The 27,570-nt window shown below is 29.6% G+C and overlaps 1 protein-coding gene across 1 annotated transcript in view; it reads left to right on the top strand.

The window, feature by feature from the left end:
• Nucleotides 1-16,767, top strand: part of LOC115886870 — a 145,625-nt gene extending 128,858 nt beyond the window's left edge. Inside the window, exons 12-16 of the mRNA XM_030906195.1 lie at nt 141-318; nt 4,156-4,462; nt 8,143-8,353; nt 10,503-10,754; nt 15,725-16,767. Of these exons, the coding sequence (XP_030762055.1) occupies nt 141-318; nt 4,156-4,462; nt 8,143-8,353; nt 10,503-10,754; nt 15,725-15,993 (1,217 nt within the window). The 3' untranslated portion in view covers nt 15,994-16,767. The remainder of the gene's footprint in view (nt 1-140; nt 319-4,155; nt 4,463-8,142; nt 8,354-10,502; nt 10,755-15,724) is intronic.
• Nucleotides 16,768-27,570: the final 10,803 nt, after the last annotated feature.

Here is a 27,570-nt window from a genome sequence, read left to right as displayed (position 1 = left end):
CGCAAACCAAAATCCTAATACAGAGCTTTTTCGGAAGCCTGGGTCACCCTGTATGTTCCGTTGCGGTTTTCAGAGAGAACAATTTTCCGCTTTAATTAAATTACTGAGAGACCCGAACATTTCTCTTTTTTAATCCTTAGCCTCAAGCACGAGTCTTCCGTTAGTGACCAGAGCTCAGTCCAATTCCACACTTTTATCGGAAGTAATTTCCCTTACCCGGATGCGGCCCTTGAATATGAAAACTCGAAGGAACAAACACAGCCGCCTAAGGGAATCGATAGACTGCGATCAAGATCAAGAGGAAGAAGTCACTTTAGCGTAAGTATGAACTAAGACTCAGACGTTTGCAGACAAAATTGTGTATTAAGATGATCTATTTCTTAAGAGTTTTAATCTAACTTTTCGATTTTTGCAAAAAGAAGATAACGGTATCAAATACTATACAGTGAAAAGTAAAAAGTATCAATTAAACAGAGAAAAATATTATTGTTATATCAAAAAAGTGCTAGAGGCTATTACTAAGAATTTTTCAACTAATTTTCCACTATAGTCTGTGAAACGAATAACTTTGAATTTGACAGTTCCCCCCAATGCCGTCTCTAATAGAACAACTTCGGAGCGAGATTTGTGACGTCACGCTAGTTAGATACTACGGATTAATAAATATGTTGTAGAAAACATGGAAATCACAATTCTTCCTCGTATTTTTGGTTTGTATTTTAAAAATGATATAGTCTACATGAAATATACATAATATACAGTTAATAAATACAATATATATATATATATATATATATATATATATATATATATATATATATATATATATATATATATATATATATATATATATATATATATATACCTATTTATAGTAAAAAGTAATAGTAATAAGTAGTAAGTAGTAAGTAAGTAGTAATAAATACTTTGGCAAATTAACTATGAACCATACAAATGCAGCAAATGTTTTACAATATACAAATCATGAATAGGTACATAAGATAATGGGTAAAATGTAAAATATATTTTAAATTTTGGGGTTTGAAAATCGATCAAATTTAACAAAAAACATTCAATATCTACTAATAGTGATGTATTATTATTTGCATTCACAAAATTTATATGTATATTTTGCAAGTATTAATGTTCGAAAAATTATATTTGCAGATAATACAATATCACAGAAAAAAGGCGTCAGCGATGGCTATGAAATAAAGATCGCTGTAATTTTATATGTAAATTATTACATATAAGTATTATTATCATTATTTTTAAAATACAAACCAAAAATACGAGGGATAATTATGTTTTCCATGTATTCTACAACATATTTATTAATCCGTAGTATCTAACTAACGTGACGTCATAAATCTCGCTCCGAGGCTATTCTATTAGAGACGGTATTGGTCTGATATTTAGAAATGTCAAAAGTTGATGACATTTTACTTTTGACAATTATTTCGTGTTGATTTTTGCAAGAAGAGGAAGAACTGTCACTTGTTCTATAATTTTCCTTTTCTATTTCACGAAAGTAAAAAGAGTTACCTATCTGATTCGTTCAGGCACTCAATTAAAAGAATATCAGTAACTTTTTTGACAGGGGGATTTTATATTTGCCATGTTGGTAAAAAAAACGGTCAAAATTCAAAGTTATTCATTATATAGACTACAGCTTTGGGAAATTAATAAAAATGGATTAGAAAAAGCATGGGTTACATAAAACACAACGACCTTTCGAGGAAACTGAAAATAGTAATTTACAGAAATCCTACTTTGTTGAATTCAGTGACTTATGGCAGAAACAAAATCTTGAACAAATATACAGGGTGCTACAAATTCCAGGTACCAGCATTGGTATCTCGTTAACCGTAATAGATACGAATATGGTTAAATTGGGGCAAAGTTGCGCCTTGGGATGTTCACCAAGACACCATCAAAAAAGTTTTAAAAATTTCAAGGGTTGTTGAGTTATTTGGAAAAAACGGATTTTTTTGAGAATAAATTTTAGTTTTTCCTGTAGTTACTTTTTAGAAGATCAAAAAACGGATTGATTGCACTTTCTCATAGCCACTTTATCAGGGATATCTGATAGTTTTTTTTAGATTTTCAAATTAGCTGATAATTTGAGAGATACATAGGCCAACTTGATTTCATAAATACGGACCTGCATTTTTTATTTCAGATTTTAAAGTAATTCTGTCTCCTGGGTACAACGATATGCCACACTTTTTTTCGGGCATTTAAACACAATTTATTTAAACTAATTTCAAGTCCGACTCTGCTTATTTTTTAATATTTAATCTATTCACTGTTACAATATTGATGAGCTTTAAAACAACAGTTACAATTTAACAATGACATGACATTGAATGCGAAAAATCAAATACAATAAAATAATATAAAATTAATAATAGAAATATAATATAATATAAACAATCAAATCATTTCCCTAGAAGATGGATTGGAAAAGCTGATGGATTGGAAATGGTGGAGCAGCATAATGGCCAGCGAGGTTCTTGACCTCGCCAAGGGGCGGGGGCATTACTTGACGTCATTTGTAAAAGTGAAATCAATACGCACTTCAACATTTACAACAAAGAGTACAAAATGCATTCGGAACTATAAGAAGAAGATCTGTTGAACGGGAAAAAAATTGAAAGAAAAATAAATGTGTGCAATAGAGAGGGTGGTATATAAATAAACCCTTTCGATTATGTAGAGAAATTGGTTTGTAAAAGTTGATATACCTATTTATAATAACCACGATTAATATTATGCATATTATCAGATCGTACATTGAGATTTCAAATTCACAAAAAAAGTTAAAAGTACTATCTTTTAAATTGCTGGCCTGGATAATATTTATTTGAATCTTTCAATTGGATTGATTTTCCTTATTCAATGTTAATTAAAGCTCATCAATATTGGTGCGATAAATATAATAAGGTTAAATAATTTAAAAATCCAGAGTCGGACTTGAAATTATTTTAAATAATAATTAAACAGTTTTGTTGTTGTTAAAGTATCCAAAACAAAACAAAAAATATATATATAGTGTGGCATATCGTTGTACTCAAGAGACTGAATTGTTTCAAAACCTCAAATAAAACTGCAGGTCCGTATTTAAAAAAAAATAAGTTGGCCTATGTATCTCACAAATTATCAGCTAATTTGAAAATCTAAAAACACTATCAGATAGCGCTGATAAAGTGGCTATAAGAATGTGCAATTAGTTTTTTGATTTTCTAAAAGTAACGACAGGAAAAAAATAAAATTGGTTTTCAAAAAATCGTTTTTTTTTCAAAAAACTCAGCAATCCTTGTAATTTTTGAAACTTTTAGCATGTTGGCGAACATCCCAAGGCGCAACTTTGCCTCAATTTAACCTTCTTCGTATCATAGGTTTCCGAAATACCAATGCTCGTACCTCGAATTTGTAACATCCTGTATACATACAATATACTGTTTTTTTTTCACAATAAGGGGCCGGAAACACTGCGACCTGTGAGGCCTATTGTGTTTGTCCCCTTTCTATATCTGCACCCATTCTCCTATCCCTGTGCCCTGCACTAACTTATGCAGCTCCTTGATAGGATGGGAGCATAGTTCCTCCGGTTCTAGCATACTGTATTTTGCAATTCTTCGTATTATTATTCATATTCTAGGAAAATAAAAATATCTTAGTTTAAATTTTAAAGGACTAGAGAACTAAAATTTTCGATTTTTTTCAATTCATTGTGAGAAAGGGAAGCACGATTTGTTGAATTAGAAATTGCTGTTATAGCCACCATCATTTTACGTTATTTAAAATAACATAGAGTATATTTCATATCAAAATGAACAATATAAATATTTTCTTGCCTTTATCTTTTATAATTTCGAGAAATCGAAAAAAGAAAAAAAGTAAAAATAAATTGTTTTGTTTTTCGTAAAGATGGGAACCATTCTCCATTCCCAAGTATCGGTGAGATATTAGCACTCTATATTTTTCACTCACTGAATTTTTCAGCTCATTGTTTTTTTTCTAATTTTGAAAAATCGAAAAAAGAAAAAAAAAATAAAAAGTACAAAAAGGTACAAGCAAAACAATTTAAATAAATAAAAATAACACTAAAAGAAAACTATTCATAGAATTTATAATAAATATACTATTTAGAAAGGGGGAAGAAGAATGTTACTCTGGTAGTACTATCACGCTGACAGCTCCAACGGAAACAATTACTTCAACAATGCCAACATTAGCTAATCCAGAATCTGACGAAATAACACCCACAAGTAGTTTACCCACATCACCTCGAGGAGAATGGAGAATTATTCGTAGATCTTCAACCAACAGTGAAAAGGATAGATGCAGTGAAAAAATATCTTCGCCAACTCCAGTGGGAATGGAAATGCTGAGGCGGATCAGTAATGCTACCTTAACAAACGTGAGCGATGAGGACATTTGCTGTAAAAGTGACCCGGTGAAGTATTATTTTATTATTTTTTGTTGTCATGAGACTTACTAAAAATCACACATATTACACATTATTTTTATTTTCTTTTGTTTGAGCACATGCACTACTGCATTTGTACATACTTTAATTCGAGGTAAATAGTGCTTAACAATGTGGCAACGAAACTGTTACACTAACCCTATTCGAATACTTTTTGTGAAATATAATTGACACTTTGGTTCAAATTTAATGTAAATATTCTTAAAAACACATAGTTACTATCATTAAACAAACAAACAATAATTATGGAATATAACTTCCGCTATTCGCTGAAATGAAATTTGACTAAAAATATAAATTATCATTGTGCTGTTTTGGACCACGTGATTGATTGCGATTTTACTGGGTTGAGTTAAACACAGTTCAATACTAGATTTGTTTATTTCAACGCTTGGAGAAAGAATGAAGAAATTTACAATGTCGTACCATCAGTACCCTGCCTGCGAATACACCTACCGGAAACGGATAGTGTACTATATCTTATATATGGTAAAGGCGGGATATTTTTAAATATTATTTTTATAACAATACTACAATCATCATGAAAAACTTTTCATTGTACGTTCATAGATAATACATAATAGTAAATTGATTTAATAATAACACTTTTCGTGGCGAGATTGTATGTTTGACATTACATGCGAGGTATCAAAAGTTATTTTTACTCCGAATAGAACATTTTTTTTTAACAACGTTACAAATTACACTCAGATGCAAAAAACGCAACGGGAAAATTTTTCGTTAAGTTTAAAATTACATATTTTTTTTATTTTTAGCTCTATTTCCTTCATTTTTTGAGCAAACTAAATATAAATATATCAGCTTTAATTTATAAACTCAGTTTATTATAAACTTAAGATTTTTACTTATTATAAAGAGTTTAATCGAAGAATTGTTTCTTACTCTGAGGAAATTTTCCTAAACATTATTTATCGGTCAGAACCTTTGAATAAGAAGACTAAGGAAGGAGCATATCAAAAATCTTAGGTACACCGCGATGGGCCTCAAATATGGCCGACTTAAATTCCGGTTTATCAGTGTCGTTCTAATTTTATTTAAAAAATGTAAAACTATGATGTAGGGTAGACGTGGGGTAGACTCAATAATTTGTTGTTTTATTTTACGTTGTGAATAAATGTTGGTAGTTATTAAAATTGTTACAAAAATATATAATTCTAATAAAAATAGATAAGTTATAATAAGTATTTATTAACACAAACATCCGATACGCTACTGAAGCAGGTAAGTCAAATTAACGTATCTAAATTCTTTGACATCTAATCTTTGACAAGGAATAAATAAAAGCTAAAATGCAAGAAAAATATATAATTTAGTTAATTTAAGTGAATTTCATAAATGATCGGTTTACTACACGTATGTATATTATATAGTCACTTACTAGCGAAAAGTTGTTCCATTATTTCACTCAATTTTTGCCGAGATCTACCGCACGCTACACAACCAACTATTTTAGAGTCTTTTTCGATAAATCGCGATAGTGTCACTGTTAATTTAAGTTCTGCCACAATTTCCATCTAGATTTACTACCTTTATACAACTATCAGTAGTAGAATAAATAATAAATAACATAAAATAAGTTTCGTAAAGACTGACAAATCCACAAAATTTCAAATCAAATTCAAATGTGTCAAATGAATCGTCAAACAGAACTGTCAAGGATCCCCACCCTAGAGTGCTTTTTCCGCCCACCATGCATGAATACATGGATAGCATTATGCTCCTTCCTTAGTCTTCTTAGTCAAAGGTCAGAACTATGTCTTCTGAATATTTTGTTTTTTGACTCATGGCAACACATGGCCTTGGCTAATTTTTAAGAGCAAAATAAATTTTCTTATTCTTCATAATGACGAGGTAGTTTTGGTGACTATTGTGTACGATTGTATATGGTTTTTAGTGTCGAAGATTGTGCAAAAGTCATTGATCTTGTTGAAGATGGCGAACATTATGAACATTCTCTTGGTCTTTGAAGAAGAATGGGAAAACATAACAAAATAAAAAATATCTATACCTATGTGGCGGATTCATCTTTCCAAAAAAATCCTGTATGGGTATTAACGTATTGGTAGAACGTCAACGGTTTCTTGTAGACGTATCTGTTTTAAAAAAAGGAAAGTGTTCTCGAATAGTTGAATTTAAATATTTTAAATAGTTTTTTTTCTTTATTCTTTATATTTTTTGCTTCCGACGACGGAAAGAGATAACTTTCCGAAACGTTAAGCATTTTTTTTTGCTTTGTTAGGCAAATTTGTATTACCGTAAACATAAATTCTGACAAGCAGCGTCCGTTTAGGTTTATCGCAGAAGTGTTTACAAAAAATAATTATTTTATTTTGTAGATTTTCTTGCAGGAGTGGCGAAATACCCATACAGGATTTTTTTGGGAATAACAAAATATATTTGCAGCCTTATTGGTAGTATGAACCGACGTCTACACACAGTTATAGCAACCGGGGAAGGCAATACAAAGTATTAGTGTTTTTTTTCACAAATTTTTCTTTGTTTGTCAGTTAGTTATTACAGTTATGTTTTTTTTAATATCCTTAGTTCTGTTAGTGCTACCATATTTTATAAAAGCAAGTCTGAATAATAACTTTTTAAAGTTTCTTAAATTTTAATATAGAGTTATAATGCAGTGTCGATATGGCATTACGACAATAGTCACCAAAACAACCTCGTGATATTAAAAAATTACAAAGTGATGGGAGTTAAAAAAAATTGCAAATTGTTGGTGGCAAGTTCATTTCGCTGTTAAAAATTACCCAATGCATGTGTTGACATGAGGCTCAGGAGACATGATTCTGATTGAAAAATCATGTTTTAGGAAAACTAGGTTACTGACGAAATTATTGCACAAGGTGTTTTAAAGTTAGGGTAAAAATAACCCTTCAATTAACCCTGTATAAAGTATAAAGTTTATGCAAAACTAAGTTTATGAATAATTAAAGTTGATGGATTTATATACAGTTTGATAAAACATTCGTGAAAATAGGACTAAAAATATAACATTTTAAACGGGACGAAAAAAAATTCTGTTGCATTTTTTGCATTTTGGAGTGTATAAGAAAATATTTAAAAGTAATTCCTTGTTAGTAACACTTGTAAGTAACACAATTTGACACTTTATGTCAGTTCAATAATGAACTTTACGTTTATGCCTCGGTTTATGCCTAAGCGTTGAAATGACGTTTTTATATTGTCAATCACGACGCAAAAATGAATATTTTTGTAACGTTTGAAAAAAATATTTTGTTTTAACTAGATACACAAAACATATTAATAAAAACGCTATTATATAGTAGCATTTTTAGTTTTTAATTAAAATTGCAAAATTAATTTAGTGGTCTAATCTTTAAATCTGCAAAAGAAGGTGGACCAAAAATAACTACGTTGAAATGTTTAGCACTCTATTAACACTTATTCACATTTTGAACAATTTTATATTTTCATTTTGTCTCCGCTTTGTGTTCTGAACTTCACCTGAGCACTTTTATAGCATATTTTAATTAAAAAAATGCTAACGTAAAAAATTATTTTAAGGTTAATAAGTAGTGTCTTTAAATAATATTAAACAAATATCACTAACTAATATTTTAAAATATATAGCTTATGTTAATAATACATTTTAGGGTTGTTATTCTTCAGCTGCTAGTATGGTTAGTACTGCAACTATAAGGTCAACCAATGCGAAAGCAACCAAAGATAAGAAAAATCGGGAGAAATTATTAGCAGGCCCTGGTGGTTCAGAGTTTTCAATAGTGGGCCCTGATAACGACCTTGAAATTGATTATTATGACTATAATGTAGTTAATGCTGGTGCAGCTCCCGGATCATACTTAGGTAACTCGATAAATTTATCAAAATATTTTGTATAAGGTATCATTTTTAACCAGCATTTTTACATCTATTATTTGGAGAATTTTTCCAGTTTAGTTGTTTTTGTTTGTTTACAGAGTAAGGCAGAAGTCAGAATTGCTGTGGTTCTTAGTCTTATCTTTCAATTATGATATTCCTAAGTAACTTTGTTTCCTAAAATCAAAAAAATATTAATCTTCATTCTAGTCATTAAGGCTTGGTATCTATTCCGGATGCGTCTTGAATGTGGCTCATCTCTATAACTTTTTTTCAGTTAAAAAAACGAGATTTAATATGTTAGTAAATTAGGATTGATTGATATATTCAATAATTGTTTTGATCACTTCCTGTTTCACCGGAAATGTTTTTCTTCTTTTGATTTTGTGTTTCACTTTTGATTTTTAAATGGCACCCTCGGTATATTTCTACTTTATTCGACATTCGATAGAAAGTGACATTCTGAATAAAATGACATATCATATGCCAACTTCTGACATTTTTGCTTTAAAAAATCGTATTTCAAAATTCAATCTAGAGTGCCATGGCGGTATTAATAACACTAAGTTTTAATCAAGGAGCCTTGGAAAAATAGTTTTGATCTTCTAATGTTTTTCTAATTGTTTTTTTTTCTTTAATGTTTTTCTTCTGTTTTTCTAACTTCCTAAATCGTATTTTTAATCATATCTCAATTTTTTCAAATGGAACAAGTGTGGCACATTAGCATATTTGGAAAAACCATTTTTTACGAATAATTTGATACCACATGTTGCAATTTCAAATAAATCATATGCAAAAATGTCAAAAGTATCACAGACATAATATTTTATCTGTGCCGATATGTATCTATGCAGGTCTGTACTCTGCACATTGTGCTGGTAGATCCTCCTTAATTGTTTTTAAGACGAACCGACCACAGCAAAGTTGTAAAACTTGTTTTCTATTTACAAACTTTACGATTAGATTTTGAGTTATCAACCTTTCAAAGATTGAAAACTTCTATCAAAACAATCGTTTTCATAATCCCCAGATATATATTTCAGATCTTTCTGATCATTGCTTTATCTACATGTTAGATTGTCCTTTGTTAAATTGTTACATTGTGAAAAGTATTGCAGATGGCAATATCTTATTCACGAAGTTCGTGCTCTTAAAGTATATAGGTAATATAATTTTTGCTAGAAAAGAGTAAATTTGCCTAATAAATCTACTATATATACCGGGTGCGTCTCAAAAGGGGCTCACCTCTATATTTTTTTTTATTTTTTCTGATAAAAACAACAGATTTGGTATGTTCGTATATGACATAAATTAGGATTGATTGACGTATTAAATTGTTTTTAGTCACTTCATGTTTCATCGGAAATGACTATAACTTTTGATTTTCAAATGCCACCCTCGGAATTTTTTTACTTCATTCGATAAAAAATGATACTTTGAATAGAATGACATATCATTTGTCAACTTTTGACATTTCCGCATATGGTTTATTTGAAATCGTAACATGCGGTTCATAACGACAATTTGACTCGAAATACCAAGTGTGCGGTGCCAATTTATTCGTAAAAAATGCCTTTTTCAAATACGCTAATGAGCCACCCTTGTTCCGTTTGAGAAAATTGAGATATGACTAAAAATACGATTTGGGCATCTTTTACCGGCCAGGACAAGATACTAAAAACATTAGACGATCAAATCTATTTTTTCTAGGCTCCTTGATTAAAAATTAGTGTTTTTAAACACAGCCATGGCACTGTAGATTGAAATTTAAAATACAATTTTGATTTAAGCACAAATGTCAAAAAAGCTGACATATGATATGTCATTCTATTCAGAGCGTCTATTTTTATCGAATAATGTAAAAAAATACCGAGTGTGTCGTTTAAAAATCAAAAGTTGTCATTTCCGGTGAAACAGAAAGAAAGTGACCGAAAAGAATTGAATACGTCAATCAATCCTAGTTTATGTCATACCAAATCTCGTTTTTTATCAGAAAAAATAAAAAAAGTTACAGGGGTGAGCCACTTTTGAGAGACACCCGGTATATTAATTTATATAGAGATGTCTATATTTTTCTTTAAATCAATATGCGCTAACTGTATATTAAATATTTATCACAATAACTATGGTTTATTAGGTATGGATCCGGCATTTTTAGTGTGGATACCTCCACTAGATGAAACAGGGGAGATACTTCCTCAAGAAGATCAACAATGTCTTGAAATGACAGACATTCGTCCTAGAGTCTACATAGATCCTGGAAGTAATAAAGAATCTCCAGAAGAAGAATCGCTACTTCCTAAACCGAGAAGAAGATCAGTGAGTGAGAGTACGTCAGTTTGTTCACCTAAAGTGAAGAAAAAGAGAATTGTGCACCCACTAGTGCACGGTGAGTATTCTGATTATTTAAATCAAATATTGAATTACAGCAGAATTCCGATATAATCTTTACATTTTTTTTTGATTTGGACACTTTAATAACAACAACACTATTTAATGATTATTTAAAATAATATCATCTTGCTCTGGTTTTTTTAAAATTATTTAACCTGATTGTATTCATCGAAACTCTATTGATGAGCGGCAACGGCCTAGCTACGTTGAAACACCGGTTCCCATTAGAACACCGAAGTTAAGCGACGTAAGACGATACTGGTGGATGGACGGGTGACCGGTTCGAAACTCTGTATCGTGCTGTTGTCTAAGGGAAAAGTGTAAAATCTATTAATACACACTGCTCATTCATGCCGGTTCGAGGCCGGATGAGATCGGATATCTCGTGAGTAAGAGTTAATTTAGACACTTCCTAAGTCGGTAGGCCACTGACCATAATATGGCCGAGGACCGCGGTTCGGATTCCGCGTAAACAATGTAGGCCCCTGGCAGCAAAAAGGAAGCGTTAACTGAAATCTTTACTTTACTTTACTATTGATGAGCGCTATTAACATTGACTATAAGGAATAGCGAGCCAACTAAAAGATTCAATTAAATAATCTCCATATCTGCAATTTAAAGATGTTATTTTTAACTTTTTGTATTATGAATTTGAAATCTCAATGTACCATCTAATAATATGCATAATATTAAGTGTAATTATTATAAATTAATCATCTTCTACAACTCCTTCTTCCCTTGGCGACAGGTCCAGGAACCTCGCTGGCCATTATACTCTGCTTAACCATTTTCAATCCATCTTCTACGGAAATTGTTTGATTGGTTATATTATATTCTATTTATATTATTCATTTTAATATTATTTTTTATTATTTTACTGTATTTGATTTTCCGTATTCAGTGTTTTACCACACTTCATCGTTAAGTTTTTTATAGCTCATCAGTATTGTATGGATAAATAGATTAAATAATAAAAAACAGAGCCGGACTTGAAAGTAGTTTAAATAAGTGCCCAAAACAAAAAAAAATAAGTGTGGCATACCGTTGTGCGAGAGACCGAAATCTTTAAAAACCTGAAATAAAAAGTCCTTATTCTAAAAATAATATTCTATAAAATCTAAAAATACTCTCAGGTAGCTTTGATAAAGTGCCTATGAGAATATGCAATTACTTTTTGGATTTTCTAAAAACTAACGACAGAATAAAATAAAAGTGATTTTCAAAAAAAATTCAGCAATCCTTAAAATTTTTGGAACTTTCTTGATGGTCTCTTGGTGCAACATCCCAAGGCGCAACTTTGCCCCAATTTCACCAGGTTTGCTCGTACCCGGAATTTGTAGCACCCTGTATATTCATAACTATATATATGTTACGATTAAAGTCCGATGTCCGGTTAATGTCGACATTAACATGTTAATGTTTGGGTTAGGTTATGTTTTTGGTTGTTTTGTTGTGTGTTATGCTCGAGATTAACCGGGTAATGTCGACATTACCCGGACATTAACCGTAACATATAAATTGCTGTAATATTAATTTTAAATACAAAAATATTCATTTTAAACCACAGAAATGTATAGTATTTTTAATACCCATTTAGAATAACACCATCCTTATTTATTATTAATAAATCAATTGAAGATGTCATTAATCAATTAGATGTCACGTTTTTGAAGTTACGTCAAATTTTGATTTCATGTTAATGTCATAACGCAAAATAAGATATAAAAATGCGATATTCTGATGAATCTAAAAAACTTATGCTTAATGTAGTAAACTATTTTCAAAACGATTTAGGATCTTGATTTAAGGCAATTCAAAAAGCGTCTGAAGCACTAAAAGTTCCAGTTTTTCATGCGGGTTCAGATGGTTTAAGAAGCCACATACGTTAAGTTACTAAAACGATTGGTACCTCTAAATAGGTATTAAAAATACTATATATGAATGCCTAGGAGCAGCTGCTTTCATAGGTTTATTTTAATTTGTTATGTTACTATACCTAACGTTGATTCGAATCGAATAATTTAAGAATACATGTTATTTAGTTTATACATTATATTTAGTTCAATCATAAATATCCAAAAAAATCAAGGATTGGTGAATGATAGACCAAGGAATTATGAATAATAAATATTTTAAATTGGTGTAATAATTTCAGAATCATTTTCTGAGATATATTCATAAACAACAGTAATTATTTGTAAATAGTTTTAGGCAATTTTGACAAACTTGTTCCTTTAGAGTTAGTTTGGTTTTGACATTTTATTTCAAATGTAAAGATACAGTAATCCATACATATAATATCGTACAAATATATCAATAAAAATAAAAGCTAAAATAATTTTGTTGTCCAGTTCCTCAAGCAGCTACCGTTTTTAAACCACTGAAATTAATATGAATACCTAGGAGCAAATGCCTTCATAACTTTATTTTACATTGTATTGCGTACATTACATTAAATTTTATTTTACGTTGATTCGAATAGAATAAGTTAAGGATACCTGTTGGTACATTATGGATTGGATTGGTAAATCATATACAAATGAATTATGAATATTTTTAATTACCTAGTTAAAAACACGAAATATTTTTATATTGTTCAATCACTATTTGCGTATACGTAGCACATAAAAAATACAGAAATTATTTATTTATTTAATTTCACACACCTTGTGTATTATACAAGGTGACGCACGCATACGCCTCGGTTGATTATACGAAAACGGAAAGATATAATAACAATTTTTTTATGGGTATATGTAGAGAGGCAGTGTGCAAAAATAGATAAAAGTGAATTGTTATAAATATAAATAAAGTCCATAAACTAATAAATAAACGATTTTGAAAATAGCTAATAAACGTAACTAGCAAATTACCATGGCGACACCAGTCATCTTGATTGCCATTTTATTGAAAATCGCTTCTTATTCAAAATCTGAGCCAGATTAGTATAGGAAACCCTAATGTAGTTTGAAAAAGAATTTAAATTTGCTTCGATTGATTTTAAAAAAGGCATAGTGAATATAACGAAGTTTTTATGTAAAATAAATATTTAAAAAAGACCAGCAATTAGTGATGCCCCTGTATACATTTAAGAAAGCAATAAAATTCTTTAGTAAAGCTTGGTTTTAAAGTCAGCACAAGAATTAACTCTGAAAAGTAATGTACAGGGTGTTGACAAACTTATTTATACAGGGTCCGGCAATAGTGCGTCGGGCATCTGTAGCTCCTAGAATAAAAACTTGAGAATTTTGTTTAAGTGCAAACCTAAAGTATGTACCAGGATGTATTTCAGGAAAATATTTTAACTTCTATAGGGTGGCTCAAAAAAGTGTGAGTGGACCTGGATGATTTTTTTTAAATGGAACACCCTGTATATTATTGCATTTTTGGCTTTCTTTCCGATCACTTTACATAACCCTAAGATATGAATAAATATATTTCGTTAGTTTCAGAGATATTAAAAAATAAATCAAAAATATATATTTTTCAGCCCTTCTTAAAAAATTATTAAAAATAAAAGAACTGTTCTGAAATCAAAACTATATTAGGTATTTACTTTAGATGGTCTGTGCTTACTTTGCTATAAATATGAATATCGTAAATTATACAGGATGTTCAAAATTCTACGCCAAACTTTCTAAAATATAAAATAATTTTTCTTCGTTTTTTTAAATGGAACACCCTGTATATTATTCTTTCGATAGACGGAGAATTAAAAAATGAACATTTTTTGTATTTACAATCATAAAATTCTTAACGGTTTCGTAGATATTTGCGGTTTTATATTTCATATGGCATTTTCCACAGTAAATTTTTATCAAAGACACCCAATGATTTTTCTCTCGTATTTTACCATTGAAAGCGCCATATGAAATAATACTGCGTGTATCTGCGAAACCGTTAAGAATTTTGAAATACTCTAAATACGAAAAATGTTCATTTTTACACTCTCCATCTAATAAAAAAATAATATACAGGGTGTTCCATTTAAAAAAACAAAAAAAAACATATTTTATATTTTAGAAAGTTTGACGTAGAATATTGAACATCCTGTAGGATTTACGATTACCATATTTATAGCAAAGTAAGAATAGACCATCTAAAGTAAATACCTAATATAGTTTTGATTTCAGAACAGTTCTTGTATTTTTAATAATTTTTTTAAGAAGAGCTGAAAAATATATATTTTTGATTTATTTTTTTATATCTCTGAAACTATCGAAATATATTTATTTATATCTTAGGTGTTTGTAAAGTGATCTGAAAGGAATCCAAAAATGCAATAATATACAGGGTGTTCCATTAAAAAAAATCATCCAGGTCCACTCACAGTTTTTTGAGCCACCCTATAGAAGTTAAAATATTTTCCTGAAATATATCCTGGTACATACTTTAGGTTTCCGCTAAAACAAAATTCTCAAGTATTTTATTCTATGAGCTACAGATGCCCGACGCACTATTGCCGGATCCTGTATAGCATGCATATTTAAATATCTTTAAATATCTGAAAAACCAAAGCATTTAAACATATTAAACCCTTATAATAAATGCCTTATTTTATGCCCAAGAATACAAAAATTAAATAAAATACCGGGTGTTCCATAAGAAAAAAATATAACTTGGTATGGTTCTGACGCATCCAGTACATTTGAAAATAATTTTAAATTATGCACATTTCCTTCCCACATATACCCCATAAAATATTCTGTTTCTATATCTTTCCGTTCTCGTATAATCAAATGAGGCGAATGAGGTGCGCTACCCTGTATATGTCAATTATATTATATGTCAAGTTGTTAGTTCTTTTGGTGCTCAGGGTTATAGTCACTAAAACGAATAATCTAATAATTAAAAATTTTTAAAACATTTCGAATAGTATTATTACATACATGTATCCAGTAAATAATTTAAAAATAAAAATAATAAATTGTATATATAGTTTTATACTTACTTCACTATTTCTAGGTCTAATTCAAAACACTGCACCACCAAACCATATCGACAACAGGTTCCTAAACGAGACGGAGCCGCTGAAGAATAATAGGCAAGTAACCATACAACTTCACGAATTTCCAAGAAAGTTGAAACCCTGGAAACCAGATATGGAGAAGGAAACTAAAGTGGAAAAGTCACCAAGCGTGGACAGCAATGTACTCGACGAAATACGATTTGCAGACGACGACGCTGATGAAATGGATTTTAACGAAAGATCAAGCAATTTAAATATTACTTGAAAATCAATTGCAAACCACTTACAGAATTGATAGATATTGTGATCATAAGCATATGGTTATTAATTTTATAGAAGAAAAAACTAACTTACCAAGTCATACATACGTTCTATTTATGATGCGTAATATTAAAAACTATTTTTATAGTAGAGACCATTTACACTACATACAGTCATCATATCAAATATTATATTATCAAAATAAATTCTTCATACACCTTGAATATTTTCTTTAAAAATCAGTCAAACGTATATCAGTTATACAAACGTAGTTAAGTCTATATTAGTCTTATATCATCAAAGGTCTTACCTCCTGAATACATATTGAAAGTGGAATAAAAAATCCATTTTAATAAACATTATGCACTACTTATGTTTTACATAATATCAAAATATAATGCCATTATATGTTATGTATGTGTGTATATTCCAAAAATATGAGAATATCATGTATAAAAGGAATATTATTGAACGAAGAACAAATGAGACATTTATCTAGTCATAAGTCAGGTGCAATATTTGTAAAATAATAAGGGTACAAGAAAGACTATAATAAAAATCAAAAATAATGTGTCTGCTGTTATTTCTATCAATATAGTAAAATATTAGGTAAATTATTGTTTTATATTACTTCTAATAAAATTTGCCTAGACGATATAAAAGTTTTGGGTTGTATAATATGGATGATGAAAATGGGCATTTAAAAGACACACTATAATAGGCCAGTAAGCAAGGGTTTTAGGGTCCGAATTCTAAACACCTGCACCGATTGACGTGACATTTAACAGTGAATAGAGATATATGTAAGAAACAAAAGGTACACAGTAGCGATGTGTATTTTCACCCTGGGGGTGAGTACCACCCCTTCTCGGGAGTGACAAATAAATCACCCGTTTTAATTACAAAAATCAATAAAGTGATAAATTCTAAGCAAAAATGTTCTATAACATTTTTTCAGAAAATTAATATTTTCCTAGTTATTTAGGATTGAATATGTTGATTTTTCATCTAAAAACTTCATAATTTTCGCCATTATTTAAAATGTTCTATAACATTTTTTCAGAAAATTAATATTTTCTTAGTTATTTAGGATTGAAAATGTTGATTTTTCATCTAAAAACTGCATATTTTTGCCAATTTTTATAAATAACTCGAAAACCTTGCTTTTTATCGCAAAACTCATATAAAGCAAAAACGAAGCTTTTGGAATAACGAATCGACTCATTATTTGCTATTTACCGTAGGTGTAGTGATAGCCGAGTTATCACTATGTAAACTTGATTCTTTATTTTTCGAAAACTAAATTGCAACCTTTTACCGTAAATAATGGCGAAAGAACACATTTTTCGAAGAAAATGAGTTTTTAAAGTGCTTGAGAAGACCTTATAAATGTCTTTTTTTTAAAGGTCTTTTCAAGTTCGTAGCTCAAAAACTCGCGGAGTTATGATAAAAATAAAATGGTCCCCTACTTTTGGAAAAAAATTAACAACAAAATCTATGACTAAAATCATAAAAATAAAAACTATAAATTTGTAGGAAATTACACGAGTTCAACTATAAAGGTTAATTTGTAACCTTTATAGTTGAACAATCTTGAACTCTTCATTTTCACGAGTTATTTTGGTTTTAAGTGCTCAAAGAAGATGGTCCTTACATGCAAGTCAAACTAAAAAAACGTAATATCTACGAAATAAAGAGATCTACAGAAAAATTGAAAGCAAAAATATTGCAAAAAAAGACCTTCTATTTTCCTCTGTTTCATTTTTTACGCATCTTGCTTAGTTTTTGAGATATGTCAAAAAAATTTAAAGATCTTTTCAAGCACTTTAAAAAGGGCTATATTCATTTTCTTCGAAAAATGTGTTCTTTCGCCATTATTTTACGGTAAAAGGTTGCAATTTAGTTTTCGAAAAATAAAGAATCAAGTTTACAGAGTGATAACTCGGCTATTACTACACCTACGGCAAACAACAAAAAATGAATCGATTCGCTATTCCAAAAGCTTCAGTTTTGCGATAAAAAGCAAGGTTTTCGAATTATTTATAAAAATTGGCAAAAAATATGAAGTTTTTAGATGAAAACCCAACATTTCCAATCCTAAATAACTAAGAAAATATTAATTTTCTGAAAAAATGTTATAGAACATTTTTTGCTTAGAATTTATCACTTTATTGATTTTTGTAATTAAAATGGGTGATTTATTTTTCACCCCCGAGAAGGGGTGGTATTCACCTCCAGGGTGAAAGCACACATCGCTACTATGTAACTTTTGTTTCTTACATATATCTCTATTCACTGTTAAAATTTCACGGCAATCGGTACGGGTGTCAAGAATTTTTATCCTCGCTTACTGGCCTATAATTAAAAAACGTCTATTCGTGATAGCTTCTTTTTAACTTTTTTTCTGTTTTTCTACAAACAAGTCTATATTTAAATAATGTACAGTATCAATGACAATTTTAAGATATTCTACGTATAGATCATACCAAATAAACTTTTAGTCACGTCATTGAGCTTGACCTGCACAGCGTTGCCGACTTTTAGATATTTTCTTTTAATCAAAATATTTTAGAAAACAAAACTGAACTAAATATGAACATATAAACAGTTATTATTTACATCAACAAAACTCACTTCCCTAACAGCACTAACAAAAAAAAATTTACTAAATGACATATAAAGAGCTATTATTACCGCTCTCCCGTTCGATATATTCTAATAAGGTTGCGACGAGTTCTTTGCAACGGCTGTTAATCTGCTTTGGCATGTTGTACCTTCAGCACTACAAGCGGTTCTACAAAAAGAACAATTTTCGACTGCAATGTCTGCTAATAATAAAAATTAAGCTTAAAGTATTACAACACAATTCACTTATACTAAAAACTCGTAATACAAAAATAAAGTGTCAAAACGAATCAAAATGTCAGGAAATAAATAAATAGATGCGACAACTAAACATTTTTTTCCAGCAGAGCTACCAGCTGAATCGCCAGCGGGAAATTTAAATTCCAGTTAGTCAGCCCGGCGTCGAATATGTCCATGGATGGCAACAATGAATTTAATAATCGCGCCCTCGATGATATAACTAAAAGTTTATTTGATATCGATTTTATAAAGTATTTTTCTTAGTGATCTGAGTTCCCGTCATCTTTTTACTATTTTTTAAATAAATCAATATACTTGCCGTATATACAAAAACGGTAGGGTTTATTCCTAGATCATAATATATACTTACCCTAGATCATATATACTTACGTGGATAAATCAACGCCATAAGTTTAGCATTAAAAATATGTCTCCAACATCACGACATGCCATTTTCAAACCTTCTTTATTGCACTTATGAAACGTTCAATAGATTTGTCTTTTCCGAGGACCTTACTTTGCGCATGCGCATTAAAAGTTGTACGTATTTCCAAAATAATCACAATTTTATAGGTTTAGAAAGTACAAATTATACATTGTTATCGCAACCAACTTTTCATTGTCATCATAATTGTCATAATCTTCTCATAATCATATGTCCATAGATAAAAGACTTATAATATTAAACATATGTCATAATCGTATTTCCATTGTGTAACGACGCTTGTTTTTGGTTTTTTTTTATTTTAAAAATTGTATTAATTACTCTTTTATCAACCGCTTTTACATAGCCAAGGATACAAGTGTGTTTAGTGAGAAGTTAATTTTAAGTTTGTGCAATTATATTTCTATTTTTTTTTCGTTGGTCTTACTAAATACTCGTAAAAATGGTTAGAAAGTGTTTGGTGTGTGGAAGTTCTAATATAAAGCCCCCGAATTATCTTTTCATAGGCAAGTAAAATATTCAGTTGTCCTTTTATTTATATTAAACTACATGGATACTTTCCGGCTAGATTTCCTAAGAATATTGATATTCGTACGGAGTGGCTAAATGTATTTTTTATATAATTTAACTTTTGTGACAGTAAACATTCAATTTATTGTTCAAATATATGCATTTTACAAATTGATTTTTTAAAATTAATATTCAAATTTGGCGCGTGGCCGCTAGGTCCTGAACAAGGATAGATAGAGTAGAAGCACCGCGTGTGCAATAAAAAAAGAAGATAAATGGAAGTCGTTGATGTGTTTGCGACAAGTATATATGATCTAGGGGTTTAATAGAGTTTGGATTGTTGAATCAGGTAACTGTTCGGTTATACCGGGTGTTTTGCAAAACTGGGTCACTAGGCACTATATTTTTTAATTTTTTTGTATATTGCATTAATCGGGATTGACTGCAGTATTCAATTATTTTCGGTCACTTCTTGTTTTTATGGAAATGTCTCTCATTTTTTGCATGATAGAAAATTACATTCTGAATAGAATGTCATATCATATGTCAACTTTTGATATTTCCTATTAAAAAAATGCAATTTAAATTTTAGCCTAAAGGGCCATGGCTGTGTTAACATCATTAATATTTTTAATCAAAAATCTTTGGAAAAATAGATTTGATCGTATTATGTTTTTCGTGTCTTTTCTTGGCCCATTATAAAGGCCCAAATCGTATTTTTCTTTATAAATTTTCAAAATCATTTTTTATGAACCAGGAACCACATTTATTTACCAATAATTTGGTACCACATATTCTAGATTGAAATTTAAAATGCTATTTTTTTAATTGAAAATGTCAAAAGTGTAATTCTGTTCAAAATATCGTTTTCTGTCAAATAAAGTGAAACAATACCAAGGGTATCATTTAAAAATCAAAGTTGGTTATTTTCGGCGAAACAGGAAACGAGCTAAACTTATTGAGTGTGTTAATCAATCCTAATTTACATCGTATACCAACATACCAAATATGATTTTTTTTATCTGATAAAATAAAAAGGTTATAGGGGTGAGCCACTTTTGAAAAATATCCGGTATAATAGGGTCAATTTATCCAAAAAAAACAGCTTCTAATATTGTTTAACAAAAATAAAATAACATTTCTAGTAATTTGAAACCAATTTATTTATTTTGCATGACAAATATTATGCAAAACAATAAGAATCAAAATAAGAAAATCTTATATGCTGATATCAGTTATACACTATTATCTCAGAACTCCATTCCGAAAAACGAAGTAATAAATTACGTTAAAGATAAATCTATTTAAGCTGCTGAATTACTTTTTACCAACGTAGCATTTATTGGAAAATATAATTTTCATCACACTCAGGTTATGAGAAATATTGAAAAATGTAATATGGGCCGAATGAGACTGAATGTTTGTAATTGTAAAATTTTTAATTAGTAGTTGACAGTTTCTTGTTATTATTTTACTTAATTTATTATTTAGTAGATACCAATAACTGTTAATTAGTATACAATATATGGTAACCAATACTTTAAATTATTAACAGCTCGAAAACATACAATAACATAACTTTCAAACTGATCTGTAATATTTTTTTACTTATTTTATATTTTCACTGCCTCCTTCTTTTACATAGAAACTAGATTGGATATACATTATAAGCTTTATTGTAAGTGTATAATAATAATAATAATAAACAGCATTTTATCAGAAAATGGTTCTTTTGTATAGAATTAAGTTTTTCATTGAAATATTTATTATACAAAATGCTCCTCAATCTGATTGACATTAATAATTGTTTTACATTGACATTAAATCAGCTTTAGTTTACTATTAGTGGAGTACTTTAAGCCCTTATGGGATACAAACCTCGGAATTTATTTACTGTGAACGAATTTTTATAAAACTTTTGCATTGTATTGTTAATAAGATATATTACAAAGTTTACCCAACTAAATTCGTTGCTTTCATTTTAGTATTTTTAAATAAACACACATATACAAATGCATACATACAAGATGGCTCCGTGTTCCGAAAAACCTCTGTATCAGAATTCCAATTTGAGATTTTCACTCCAAACCTTTTACAAAATATGCATTTAATGGTAGTTCAAATATCAAAAATATTTTTATAGATATAAAGGGTGAGTCAAATATATTTTTAGACTTAAGTTTTAGTTTTTCAAATGAGATGCTTTATATTTATATAGTTCAGTGAATTTGCTATAAAATTTCGGTTCCAAAAATACCTTAATACAATACTATAATAATATATTGAATAGTTTTTGAAATATAACCACGTTCATGAGGACGTCAATCTAGACGTCCAGGAACCTTCGTATGAGAACTTCTACGCGAGACGAATGACTTATTGTAAGTTTATCGCTAACTAACCGCCGTTTGCCAGTTTTTAAAATTTATAATAAATTGCACCTAATGAACGTACATTTAACTAACAGACTATAAGAAGGAGACTAAATGCAGCAAATCTTGTGCCAAGGACGAAAAGCAAAGGCATGGTTTTAATGTAAAAATGACGAAAACGTGTTAGTGTCCTCTTCAAAAGCGAATCTCCAACAAAAATAAAGCTAATGAGGTGAACCAAAAAGCAAACTATCGAGAAAAGATACACCTAGACGATAAAATGATATTTAAATTCCTACTTTAGCTAACATATTCCACAGGGTGTTTCAAACTTTCATCAAAATATCAACATTTCGTGTTCCCTCGTATAATTAACAAATGCGGAGTTTTATTTTTAATTTAGAAATATACTAAAAAGTCCATTAATTTGGCTACATACTGCTTAAAAAATCATAAAATCGGCCCACTAGAACAAAATATATTAAACTTTAAAATACATCAACGTTTTAAGGTGCCCATTTTTCGTGCCGGTGAATGTATTTCAAAAACTATACATTTTAGGCATATACTTTTCTAATGAAACTCGTTTTTATTTTTTTACTAGAATCCGAAAATCAATTAATATATAGGGTGTTCCATTACAAAAAAACACAACTTTGATGTGTAGCTTTTTTGGGGACGCCCTGTAGAACTCTATATTATTTTAGAAAATGCTTTAAATTGACTTACATAAGCTCACAAAATTTCACCACAATACAAACTTTTGTTCTCCTTGCAAAAACCGCGCCGTATATACGCGCCACCCTATATAATTCGATTTCAATCAAAATTTCAATGATTAGAATATAAGCAGAATAGGTAATAACTTATGCATTAGATTCATTTTTTTCAATAATTTTACTTAATAAAAAAAAATTAAAAAATCAAAAAAATCAAGAAGAAAATAACTAAGAATTTACTAAAATTTCTAAAATAAAAAAATAAAAGCAACGAAAAAAAATGGGTAAATATTTTAGTATTTTGTCTATAAAACAAAATACAGAAGATCTTACATTAATACATTCACAGTAATTCAATTCCGAGGTAAAAGTCTCTGGGCACTCTACTATACAGGGTGTCCCATAAAAAGTACAAGTATTTTAAGGGGTGGTAGATCTCGATAAAAGAAACATATTTTCTCTTTATCGTTTTTCAAATAATTACTTTAAAAATTTCCAAAAAAAATGATTTTTGCTAAAATTTTGAGAACCACTGGATCTTTTCTGGATTTTCTTTCTTGTAAATTTAATCTAATACCTATGTTGCCATATTATCAGAAATTATGTTTTTTTTAAATAAAACTAAAAAAAATTCCAAAAAATTTTGAATTTAAAAAAAAAAAAATTTCGCGAGAAAAACATAAATAGACGTGTTTCTGGGTAGAACTATACTTCCAGTTAAAATACTTGCACTTATTTCTGGGACACCCTGTATATTAGAAAAAATAAAACTTGAAAATCAGGATAGATTCAATATACACGGTATCGAAAATATGTATTGTAAGACTAAATCTTTCTGTTTTCATTAATTTATTTGTAAATTAAAATAGTGTCTAATGTATATGTACAGGTAACAATTAAAATAAACTTGATTTTTTTGATGTTTTGTATAAATTGGTATATATAAAGTTTAGCTAGTTGTAGATTTAATTTATTTGATAATGTTTAAAGCCTTGCAATGATTTAATAATAATAATATAGCCCGTATTTTTAAAGTCTTATAATTTTCTAAGTGTGCAACCTGTCATAGTTGAGTAAGGTATTTGCTTAATATTAGTTTGTCACGTCGATAATAATTTAAATATTGGAAAACTAAATAATTTCAAAATTTCTGGCAATAGAAATACTTTTAAAAATTATAAAAACAATATTTTTGTTGTAATATATTAATACACTAAATTTTATGAATTTTATTTAATTGCAAAATATCCTTGACGTGGTACGGGGAAAATAATTTCTATGAACACTCGGGATTTGTAGTTAATTAGTACTATTACGTAATAATTTTACATCCTTATGTCACAGTTAAGAGTTTATTATGCTGTACTGCTGTACTGTTCGGGTTGCTCTCAGGGGTCGGGTAAAGCGGGTGTATGGTGTATAGCCGAAGGAAATATATGTTATATTTCAGAAATCTGGCTAAAGCTTGATTTTCATGCATCCGTTATCCGAAAATGCGATGATACGATATTAACTTTATTGGTTTAATTTAAAGACCTAGTTTTTAAATTTATTGTATTTTGATGCCGCCGTTCATCTGATATAAAATTTGCTTGTGATTGGTGTCATTTTATATTTTTGTTTCCATAACGATTTCGCTGTTTTACTTATAGTCTAAGGTAACGTTCTCGAGACAAAAATTTTAAGAACGCTGGTTATGGACCGCGTACACAAATTCGTCTTGTACTTCAGGAACTAAGGAAGCTACAAACATATGTATAGCATATTTAGTTTCATAAAAAAGTAGCAAAATAAAGTGAAAATTGCATCATTGTATTGTTACTCATAAACGAGAAATCCCATAAACCACACGAAAATGGGATACCCTGTACAGATGTGATGCGCAGTAGTGAACCGCAGTAGTCTACCGCGGCAGCCAGACGGCCCGCACTCTGTTCAGGAGAACCTAGCAAAAAATATATTAAAGAACCAGCTTTCTTAAAATTCTCTTTTTCTCCATGTTGCTAGCTCTTGTACTATTATATTTTGATTAAGGATTTTGATTAAGGTTAGACATTTGTCACAAAAATATCTAAACGTCCGTTATCCGACCCAGTGCCGTTCTATATAAGATCAGCCTGGGGGCAGACTTTTGTTTACTTCATCAGCTGTACATACTTAGATATTGGGTTAGATTCCGTTTCATATTTTGTCGGTTGATTTTTGGTTTTAACTCTATGATTTTCGGTATTATTTATGATTGTAGTGCAAAAAACTAATTATTTTGGTGTTTAAGTGACATAAACTACTACAAGATATATGGCCACTCTCGGTTTCGCATAAAAAATAGAAAAATTGAAAAATTACACGTTGTGTAAGTGTTTTTTGTGCTAGGTATGCCTTATCTTTGTTGTGTTCCTGGTTGCAAGGGTAATTACCCTGGGCAACCAAAAGTGTCCTGTTTTAGTTTTCCAAAGGATCCTCAAGAACAGGAGAAGTGGGTACGAGCTATAAAACGAGAAAACTTCAGACCAACAAAGGCATCACGGGTAAAAACATTTAATTATTTTATTAATATTATATATTTATATTTACATTTTTTTTTAAAATATAAATATAAATATATATATAAAAATATATATATATATATATATATATATATATATATATATATATATATATATATATATATATATATATATATATATATATATATATATATATATATATATATAATTAATAATTTTGTATAGTAAAGAAATCCAAATCAACTGCCAGGATGTCCACAATACCTTTCAAAGGCAGAATGTTCTTATCGAGAAAGCCCTCATGATAAAAAAGCTAAGAGAGAAAGTATTTTAATACAAAAGGCACTTAAAGAAAGTGTGGCATCTGCTACTTTATATGCAACAGAGCAGTCATTAACATCTCTTGAAGATATATTTAATAAATTTAAAAATAATATTCTCCCAGGCTGGCATATAGTAAAACTGGACAATTATGTTTGTTTCGTGCATATTTTGGAATCTCCACTTCCAAGTGTTGTTGGTTCAGCTTCAATAGATTCCAACTTAAACTTAACTTTTAATTATCACAATGTTAATATTAACACAGTTGGTACTGGAAAAGATAAAGTGGTATTTCCTATAGTTGTTAATACTGTTAACAAGTTAGAAGAAACTCTCGCAAAAATTTTAGATTATTTCGTGAAGCAAGCTTCTTGAAAAAATATTCAGGAAAATATAAGCTTGGTAACAGATATTTTAAGTGTAACATCAAAACATCTAAGTGAAGAAAAACAGCAAGCTATGAATTTTATAATTGAGCAAACAAAATTAATTCCTGTTATACATAATAACACTTTACGGTATACATGGGAAACATTACTTTTCTGTAGTTTATTACAATCAATTTCCCCTCAGGCTTATCATTTTTTACGAAGTTCTAATTTTCTAGTATTACCAAGTACAAGAACATTAAAAAGCTTATGTAGCAGTTTTAAGACTGATCCAAGTAATGAAGGCGATGAATATTTTTTACAGTATGTCTCTAAAAAATTTAAGCATCTAGAAGAAGATGACAAATTAGTAGTCCTTATGCTAGATGAAATTCATCTTAAGCCATTTTTAGACTTCAAGGGTGGAAGTATTGTTGGAAATGCTCAAAATTCCAAAGAGATTGCAACTGGAGCCCATGTCTTCATGCTAAATAGTTTAAAGTCGAAGTATAAAGAAGTTGTTCATATTTTGCCAGTACAAAAAGTGAAAGCTGAATTTTTGCATGAAGTCTTAAAAAAGGTAATTCTAGGATTAGAGGATATTGGTTTTCAAATTCTGGTGATAGCTACAGACAACCATGCACTAAATAGAAAAGTTATGTCCTTATTTGAATGCCCACCACAACTAAAAAACATATTCAAACACCCCAAAGACCCAACACGGCCCTTATTTTATGTAGTAGATACAGTGCATATCCTGAAAAATATAAGGAATAACTGGATCAATTCTAAGTTGCAAGACATGATATACCCCGATTTTAACTCAGATAATGTTATAAAAGTTGCTTCTTTTGATTCCTTAAAAAAATTACATTCTGCAGAGCAATGTCAACTTTTAAAATATGGTTATACACTTAGCCTTAAAGCTTTATATCCCACATCTATTGAACGCCAAAGTGTAAAGCTTGTTTTACAAATTTTTAATCCGGTGATGGTAAATGCCTTGCGGGAATTAGGACCGAAAGTACCTTTACAAAATTACGAAGACACGGCTAGTTATATTGAAATCATAAATAGGTGGTGGGATATAGTTAATGTAAAGACCAGGCTTAAGGGATTAAGACGTCTTAACGAGTACCAACAACCTGTGACTAAAAATTCAGCACATATATTTAAATTTTTAGAAGATTTTATCAGTTGGCTAAATATGTGGCAAAATATTAGTAGCAATAAAGGCAAATTAACTAAAGATACGCATTTAGCCCTTACCAACACCACAGAAGGTATAATGAAAATTGCAAATTATCTTCTTGACAAAAAAGATTTTAATTACATTCTTTTGGGAAAGCTACAGACTGACAGATTAGAAGAGAGATTTGGCAAGTACAGGTAATGGACAGCATAATCTCTGGCATAATTAGTATTGTAATTAGCTTCATATTGCTGCTTATTGTTTGTTTACTTTTTTAGGCAT

Source organism: Sitophilus oryzae, unplaced genomic scaffold (assembly GCF_002938485.1).
Source record: "Sitophilus oryzae breed Bouriz unplaced genomic scaffold, Soryzae_2.0 scaffold_499_pilon_pilon, whole genome shotgun sequence".
Lineage (NCBI taxonomy): Eukaryota > Metazoa > Arthropoda > Insecta > Coleoptera > Curculionidae > Sitophilus > Sitophilus oryzae.
This window is presented reverse-complemented; position numbering and strand designations above follow the sequence as displayed.